The sequence below is a fragment of the Atta cephalotes genome (assembly GCF_000143395.1).
Source record: "Atta cephalotes unplaced genomic scaffold scaffold00035, whole genome shotgun sequence".
NCBI lineage: Eukaryota > Metazoa > Arthropoda > Insecta > Hymenoptera > Formicidae > Atta > Atta cephalotes.
This window is the reverse complement of record NW_012130099.1, coordinates 596,153-606,128: the sequence shown is the minus strand read 5'-3', so window position 1 is coordinate 606,128 and position 9,976 is coordinate 596,153. Positions and strand designations below refer to the sequence as shown.

The window sequence follows — 9,976 nt, the reverse complement described above, 5'->3', positions numbered from 1 at the left end:
TATATATATATATATATATATATATATATATATATAAAATAAAAGAATAATTTTTTTATTTTTCTCTTATACAAATAATATCGATTTGTCTACACACATATGTATAAATTTTATAAAATTTTATAAAAGAATAAAATTAAAATATTCATAGCGATTTTTTGTGTAAACAGAAATAATATATAGCTATAACTAATATAATAAAATATAATATAATTAATATAATAAAATATATAAAATCCTACGGTAAAGATCATGCAGTTTACAAAACTAAATTACTAAGAAATAGTATGACTCGCATACACAAATTAAAAGTGTATTAGACATGTTACATTAGATACAAATTATGCGAATTTACAGCTAACTTTTAAAAATAGGGAAAGTCGATGACTATAAATCGCATATCACTTTTTAGCGCTGATAATTCTACAGCGTTTAAAATTACTGTTGTGTCTATGGATGTCTTTGTTGCTGTCTCGATTCACCAACTTTCACTAAACCAAAGAAACTTTTATCATGATGGAAAAGAGTGAATCTCGCTGCTCCAATATCCTTCAAGACTAGGTGATCGCCTGCTTGAAGAACAATCACTTGGGCTGAGAAACACGAGCGGCTTTTGTGATCCATACCTGGGCTATACACCTGAAAATTATATATGTTATTTTGTATTTTCATACAATTTTTATATTTCAAATGATTATAACACACATTTGGATCCATAAAGTTGAAACGTTTGCTTATATATTTTAATCATATTTATTGAGAATAATAATTAGCGAAAATCAACCTCTTTTGATTCTTTAGTAGTCCACGATTTTTATATATTTGAATTTATATATTCATTATATAGAGCCTTTTTGACAATCATTATTTATTAAAATTCCTTAGTGTTTTCCAGTCCTTACCATGCACTGCAATATAGATCTGCCATTCACCAGTATGCGAAAGCCATTCTCGTCGTGTCTGTCTAGATAGTGGATCTGCGCGTACACGAGATACAAGCCTGATTCATGAACGCTAAGTTTGCCATCGCCAGCAAGTGTGAAGTGCCTGCTCATGCCAAGATCGGCAACCCACTCACTCGGCTTCCATGCTCTGAAAACGCCGTCGTAGTGTCGTACCCTGCCGTTACCGGTGTGCTCGTCCTGCGTTGAGAAGAGGGTGCTGTCCGCCCCATAGTGGATGGCGTAAACCTGCCGTGGTGCACGCAAATGTCTTCGAGTCAATGTCCGATGATTTTCCCTTGCAGCCACTTCATGATTCTAATTCAATTACAACGCTATGTGTTGTTCACTCGACTATTGTGAGGAATTTAGTGCACCGACTTTATCTACGCGGCGTAACCCCCTAACAATTATTACCCACCTGAACGGCTTGTCGAATCTCAGTTTTATTTCTTGAGGTATCGCGATTTCGCCAGCTGATCCTTCTGTCGCTTACAGTTTCCGTGTTTTCACTTTCATATCTGTCAGGTTGAGTAATTTCCTCGCTTAAGTGATCATGGTGGGCCGAAGGAATCGTCTCCAACGCATTGACGTGATATTTCTTTGGGGGATGTCTGTCTCAGAAAACAGTTGATTTAACACGGAATAAATAAATTGGATCGAAAATATCAAATTTATTTATCTCATGTTACATTTTATCTCGTTCTACTTCTTCAACGTTCAATTGGTCTAATTTAATGTAATCTTAACGATCGTTATTTCTAAGAATTCAACTTATTAAGGGTCAACGGTGATGCAAGGATTAAAAAGAAGAGCAGAATGATATTGATTCTAAAGAATTCTATTTTGAATAGAAATGTTTAAAATATTTTTCTGATGTATCATTCATTTTATGATTTTTGTTTTAAAACTTAGACTTCAGAATGTAATAGGAAAATTTTAGTCGTAATATGAGCTTATTAAGGTCAAAATAAATAAAATTTGTTAAAGAAATTTTGAATTTTATCTATGTATCATTTTTATTAAAATTTCCTCACTCATAAAAATCAACTGGAGTGAGATAACTCACAATTTACCAAGTTCACGTATTGCGGTCCAAGCATTTGATTTATCTCTCTGGCTATATTTTTGTTTCCAAAAATCGAAATTGCAGTTGAAAGAATGGATATTCCAGAAATTCAAGCCACTAATAACTATGATATACTAATTAGATTGATCTATCAATTAAAGATAAAACAAAGAATATTCAACAGCGATAAGAAGATTGAAAATGAGAACAAAGTAATGTCTTGATTCTTTTCTATTTTGTATAATAAATGTGCGAAAATATTTTTCTGACATGTTCTTTACTTTATGTGATTTTCGTTTCAATTTATAAACTACGCTGTACAAATACTTACAATGTTGAATTTGTCCCAGAATTGTCATTTGTGTTGTTCTCACCGTTTGCATAAGAACGTGCTCTGGATACAATCCTCCTAGTATTATGTCGTTTGCCATTTGTTTCATCTCTCACAAAATCATCACTCGAGCCGTCATTCACCGATCGCTTTGATTTAATATCCTCTTTGATGTATTCTAAATTTGTAGCTCCTCTAGTGAGGACATCAGGTTTGTGTCTGGTGCTATTTACGTCTTTCGTCTTTTTCTCATGATTCAATTGCCCTTTGTGTCCCCCTTTAAGACGCTCTCGTTCGATAGTTCTACATATAATAAAAAATACAATTCAAAGTATGTAATTAACGTTATCTGTTCACTGAGTTTTTATATATAGTACATAATCGTGCCATAAATTTTTTGTTAATAAAAAAAATGATTTATTGAGAAAATTATTTCATAATTAAAATAAAAAATAGTATGTGTGAACAGAATGTACATTTGTTTTATTGAATTTATCAATTGTATAAAAATAATGATTAAAAATTCACTTTTTTTTACTTCACTGCAATTAGCGCACTTTGAACAACGCTTATTCTCTCGAACCCTTTCTATTTCTTCATTGTTAATTTGACAATTGATATCGCAGGATTGATTTGTACACTTTTTATTTTACATTGTTATCTAACCATTTATGTGGTTCAAAATTTTATATTAAGCAGAAAGTTATTAAAAATCAGGCGATCATCACTACGACAGTAAGTGATAATAATGTGATCATTCTAGCTTCTTTCTTCTAAGAAATCGCGAATTCTTAGATTAAGAATTTACAAAAATGTGCTCAACTTATCTTATTACAAAATATCATTTTCTAAAAAAATAATATATAATGTATTGCTAGCGCCTTACTTATGATTCTCTCTTATGTCCCTCTCGAAGTCCTGTCCATGCTTCGCTTCCACCTTGTGCAAGGCTGTCAGCAATTCAACCATGTCCTCATTGGCACCAGGATCCGGGGACGTAGGTATTGGTATCGATGTAGATGTAATATCAAGAAAATCTGACGGTCTGGCGCCATAAGTCAATGGAGTATGGTAGTCGCCGGAATAGTCGTGCGATGCCGAACCATCATCATCATAATTAGAGTCGTAATCAGCGTTATCAATGTCTGCCTCGCCTGGATCATTATCTTCGGTAGATTCTTCAGCATACAGCTGCAATGCGTTATACATTCGTATGTAAAATGTTTCATAGAACTACGCGGCTTGTTCTGTATATGTAAATATTCTGTATGTGTAACAAAAATCTTCCATTGAGCAACGCAACTATGGTATATGATCACGTTAAATTGGTATTATCAATTAGTGACGGACGTTTGATACGTGGAAATGCATTAGTAATAGCAATTGTGGTATGATTTCCTTTTTGATTGACAATTAAAGTAATTGCTGCCTCGAAAAGCGACATGAACAGCGCTTTGTGTAATGGGGAATTCCGGTATAGAAATTTTGTTCCAGTATAGAATTTTTTTTTACTGAAACAACTTTAACAACAATTTTTTTGTATCTTTAATAGTTTAATTATATTTTGATATTTGATTAAAACTTCTAATCTAATAATTGACACAATAAATTGAATTGAGTTATTTATAGTAAATTTGATTGGATGCGCAATGATGCGTATGCTGAAAAAGAAGTGGTAATATAGCTATCAAATGTTAAAGAGAATAATTTTAATCAAATGTTCGATTAATATAGCTTTTACTGTCAGATTTGTTTGTTTTTATGTAAAGATGCGTCGAAATTTAGCACAATTTTATTTCTCAAAGCATAAAAGGTATTTTTCTTGAATGCGAACAAGATTTCTTGTTTGTTTTTAAAAGAAGAAATTGCTTTAATATTGGATTGTCCGGAAAGTTCGTGCCGATGTTGAAGGAAAATTGAAACGCAGAAAATTTAAATTTTAGTATACATTTATTAAATTATATAGGTTAGTCGGCACGAACTTTCCGGACAATCCAATAGAAAAAATTTTCTTTTAAAAAGATACATTTTGATATTGAAAAAATACTATTCAAAGACATGTAGATTATCCTAATGGGAATCATAAATTTAAATAAACACAGATAGAGCCTTATTCCAGTGCTAATTAAGTATGAACGCATTTTACTTGGATTAATAATCACAATCTTGTTTGATTTCCTCTAACTTCTTCATGTTATAGCTTCATAGATAATTAAGAAAGGGATAAATTTCTATAATACTCAATATTATGTCAAATTAGTGCTCTTAAATAGATTTCCATCAATAAAAAATATATGAGGATTCACATAATATGGAGAATTTACTGTCACTTATTGCTTTTCTTGTGCACGAATTGCATTGATTATCAAAAAAATTTTACTAATAAGCAAACAGGATTTTAAAAAATGCAATTTATCTTTTCTTTTTTTGAATAACTATACAAAGGAAAAATTCAGCAATCATGCTCGCCAATTTGTTTACTTACTGTAGAGACCTACCTGTTCCTCGAAGGCCTTTAGTTCGTCCATAAGATCCTGCTCAAGAAATCGATGCTTCAAAATATCCACGTCTCTTCTCAGCTGTTCAATTTCGTGAGTGTTCGACAACAGCTTCCAACTCTGAAGGCCGAGGCAGAGAACAGCGACTATAAGGGCAGCCACACTTAGGATCGTGTTTCTGCTAGGTCTTATGAGCCGTGATCGGTTGAACCCTTGTTCGAGATCGGAGTGCGAGATGCTCAAGTTCTCCCGCGAAAAATTCAGGAATGACCTCGTTTCCTCCTTGGCAGGCGCGTTCCTCATTAACTTTTGTTTCATCCTCACCGAATTGCTTTCTTCCCCGGTTAGCATGGACGTCATTGCGGAAATTGAATGATTTTCAGCAAGAGAATTATTGTGCGTGTGTATATATCCGTATAAGTTCTATGCAAATATGCTTTACGTGTTCATTTGTATCTTCATGATTTGATTTGATGACAGACGAACTTCATCGATTTCATGATATGTCAAGAAACCATCCTTTCGAAAAAAACCAACGCGTTGCTGCAAATTCTTTGCTCTCTAGTACATCAACATTTCCATTCTATATATAAAGAATTTGTTCTCTTTTACTGAAGGCTACCCAATTTAAAGATTGTATCTTACATTCATGTTTAGACATTTAAATTTAAATGTATTCAATTATTTTCCGCACTAAATTTATTTATTGCAAATTTATGTATGTCCTAAAGCCATGAAAACCAAATGTAGTTTACCACACTTTAGCAGAGAATTTATGTTTTTAAAGCATTAGTAAACGATTGTTTTGACAAATTTCTAATAGTCAACTTTAAGGATTAATATCTCGGTTTGCGGAGCAGAGCAACACTTTTTTCTTGTCAAATCTTTATTTTTACGCGAAAATACATCAGTGTATTTTTTATCAAAATTTGAGTTCTTCTTAACATTTACCTTTGACACTAATCGTACTACAACCTATACTGAGAAAAATGTTTCATACCCATAAAGTTTTATTACTGACACAAAAACTATTTGTTGATATATGATCAATTAAACTGTTAGTTATTACGACAATATTAATTTGTTGAATTTACTAAATGAACTAATTTAATTAATACAAAACTATTTTGTACGATGTTTATAAATCTTTTGTAGTTAGAAATAGAACATTTTGGTATACTGAAACAAAATGAATAATATATATCTCTCATTTTCTACAGAGTGAAATCATGTTTGGCGTTTTTTTCCTTAGCTTAGCAAAGATATATATATATATCATCGATATATAGGTCAGTATTTAGAGTCAGTTCTTATATTCAAGATCATCTTAAGTTCTGTTTTGAGATGTCACGAATTAAGAAGACTGCATTAGTGACTTAAGATGGTCTTGAAATGACTGACAATCTTGACTGACTATGAATATCGGCCATAGAGTGAACCACCGATAGCAGTGATGGAATAGAAATTAATGGATGAACGTTCTTTCTCTGTTTATTAAGCCTGATTGATTGGAGTGTTGCTGGATCAACAACAAATAATCAGGTTAATTAATAAACAAAAAAAGGACGTTCCATTTATCTACCTCCCACTCTACTCGTCTTTCTATCCCCACCACTGCCATCGGTGGTCCATTCTATATGTCGATGATTACAATAGATCACGGATCTACCATAGATTTTTAAGCCTTAAGCCATAAGGAATGGATTAAATTCGGATCTACAATAGATTTTTAAGCCTTAAGCCATAAGGAATGGACGAATCACAATCAATTATTCTCCTCGCATTCGACTGTAATTGATCAATTTCTTATGGTTTAAAGCTTAAAACATCTATATTATATTATAGATCCGAACTTACTGTTTGTCTACACATATACGTTAAATACAAGATCATCGAAATTGAATTTCTAATACGTATAAAAAGAAATTCATTATTAATAAATAATTGTTCGATAAATATTCATTAATATATATAAGTATTAATATTTTCCAGCATATAAATATTAGCTTTATATCTACAGTCCTAAGCAAAAAGAGTCCATATTTTTCTTTGGTTTAACTAAATAAATTCTGATGTGATCAGAATTTTATTATTATCAATTGATAAGATGCAAAATCTTTTCTTGTTATTGATACGTTATCATTATTACACACATTAGTTTCTTGCCAACGTATATATAAAGTTCATTTGAGTTTTATAAGCGGACAAACACAACACTTCAATCATCGCGAAGATTGCTAATCGCATTTCAGTCAATTGGACTCAGATAGGAGATAATAGAGAACTAAGATGATCTTGTTTTGTACTCGAATCCCGTTGCTTCTGACGATATGATATATATTATATAACGAAAAATAATAAGATTCTGTCTAATGATAGTGAGAAAAAAAATATTGAACTCCGAAAGAGATCAGTGAGAAGTTTTCCGCATTCGCGGAATAGACGCGTTCACCTAATTGTACATTTTCGAAGATTTACGACATACGGAGACGTTAAATATCCCACACTGGTCCTGTCCCGTTTTAAAACCTGTCCGGTGAGTTCTCCCCCCCCCCCTCCCCCCAAAGGCAGAGAACTACAAGAGAATCCTCCTCTATTCTCGCCTTTTCTCTCTCGCTCTTTTGTATCTGAGTCTCGTTATTTTTCCGCACTCTTATCCCGCGGCAAAAGAGCAGATCATGTTTATTTCAAAATTAAAGTAGAAGGATTAAAAGAAAATCTTTATTCAATCCCAAAAGAACTCTCAGATCAATCTTTGTAGAAACAATTCGATAAGTTTTGACAATAAATATTTTATAATATTTTTATATGTTAATAATTAATATTTTTATATGTTTGAGATTAAATAGAATAATTTATAATCTAATTTTCTAATTAATTTTCTAAGTAATAATTTTCACTTCTATCTAACTTCTATCTGAATCCAATCAGATTATCTTCTATTACTAAAAATTTATATTTATATACACGTTGCATAATTAAATTTTATTAAACAAATGTAACATAAGAACAAAAATTTATTTTACAATGTATTCATAAGTAATATCTCGAATATATTTTTGTTAATAATTTTTTATTTGAAATTCGTATTCTTCTTATTTAGCTGTTGTAATTTCAATAATATTAAATATTTCATTTATTTGCATTTATCGTTAATTAATTACGTATATTTCCTAAATCAATTTAATATAATTTTAAAATTTATCAGAATCTTATTCTGATAAATAAATTTATTTTATTATCAATATTTGATCAATACTTAAAAAAAAACGTACTTCATCCTTATTTAAATAATTGCTTGCTTCATAATTTAATTTTCAAACATAATTATCAAAATTTTTATATTATGTTATAATTAATATATCAGTTTATTAATTTAAATTACACTTTGGCTCACTAATTCAATACTTTTCATTTCACATATATACTCTATAAACTTCACTTTTTATAAATATCAGAAATTAATGTTGTAATATGCGTTAATTCGCTCTTTAGGAGTAAATAAAAATAATTTATTTACACATTTATTTCACAAAGTAAAATTTATTTGCCTGATAGCGTGTTTCGATCTTTGTCGTTCATTATTAATATTTCCGGAGCACTTGTCGAGTTCAAAAGAACGCGTGCACAACAGTTTACATCCGTCGCCTACGATCGACACAAGCATACTGAGAACAGAATGAACCACGTATGCGTTTATCACCACGACGCCTTCTCTTGTCAGTCCATGCGATATTATGCTATAGATACATTTTTTACGGCGACATTAAATTTATAGGAACTTTATACATATGATAAAACTTTATATACATGTATGATGGCAGGAAACCAATATGTATAATAAATGATATTCAAAATAAATGTATTTTATTTTAAGCTTATTAAATATTTCTATAGATTTATAAAGAACTTATGTTATGAAATACTATTAAATTATTACAAATACAATAATGCAAAATAAAGCTTGAAATAAAGCAAATTAACAAAAAACAAAAACGATGTAAGCAAATACATGTAAGATAAACAAAGTAACCGCAAGATGAAAAAATAAACACAATAACGATCATAATTAAGGACTTTGCATTGCCACGTCTGCAGGCTTCCAATTACGCTTATTCTGCTTGAGTCAATACTAAACTTGAAAAACATACGGTACAACTACGAGTTATAATAAAGACTTGGCTGCAATAATATTTTTAACATTATGTGTATTTTTAACATTTTTAACATAATAATTTTTAAGATTATATATCCATATTAAAGCTTGGTTATCAAAGCAAAAAATATATATTTGATTAAGTAATATTAGCCAGTTTAAACTTTCTAAGTAATATTATATTATATTTCGCTAGAAAAATTTCCGAACATATTGGGTTGTCCGGAAAGCTCGTGTCGATTTTGAAGGAAAATTGAAACGCAGAAGATTTAAATTTTTAATTTCATTTATTAAATTTAAATCTTTTGCGGCATGAACTTTCCGGACAACCCAATAGTTTGAAGCGTAGGTATTTATAATTTTATTAACGTCATTGTTATCATTAAGTAATTAATTAGAGTCTATCAGTTGTAAAATTCTTTCTTTCTTTTTTTTATGCATATAAATTATGGCATTCGATGGTATTATAATAGCCAATAAAATACCACAAAGAAAGAAGCTTTCCTAGAATATACACGGTCTGTCTTCTGTGTGCATTGCTGAGAAATTAAATAATTCAGGCATGACATCACACTGGCGTCTGCACTTAAAACTTAAAGCCACGGTTTTACCGCAGGATAAATTAAGATGATAAAATAAAAGCTTCTCAGAATTAATACTGATCTAAACGTGACTCTTGCGTTGTCATTGTTGATTGTTGCAATTATTCAACTGTAATTTTTTTATTTATAAAAATTGCTTGTTAATCGGCGCAATACTAATAATAATATTTATGCATAAACGAATATTTGATTAAATAATATTTGCATAATTGAATATATGATTAAATTGAGCAATTTTGTCCAATAGATTTTTAATTATTAAAAAATAATTAATTGCATTGCAGTTACACACACACACACACACACACACACACACACACACACACACACACACACACACACACACACACACACACACACACACACACACACACACACA

The 9,976-nt window shown here is 30.6% G+C and overlaps 1 protein-coding gene across 1 annotated transcript; it reads right to left on the bottom strand.

Moving 5' to 3' along the window:
- Window positions 1-450: 450 nt before the first annotated feature.
- Window positions 451-5,199, bottom strand: LOC105621609. The gene is made up of 6 exons (XM_012203078.1): window positions 4,840-5,199; window positions 3,228-3,532; window positions 2,342-2,644; window positions 1,363-1,555; window positions 903-1,259; window positions 451-639 (listed from the first exon to the last, which is right to left on the bottom strand). Exons 1-6 carry the CDS (start codon window positions 5,197-5,199, stop codon window positions 451-453), a joined length of 1,707 nt encoding a protein of 568 aa, XP_012058468.1.
- Window positions 5,200-9,976: the final 4,777 nt, after the last annotated feature.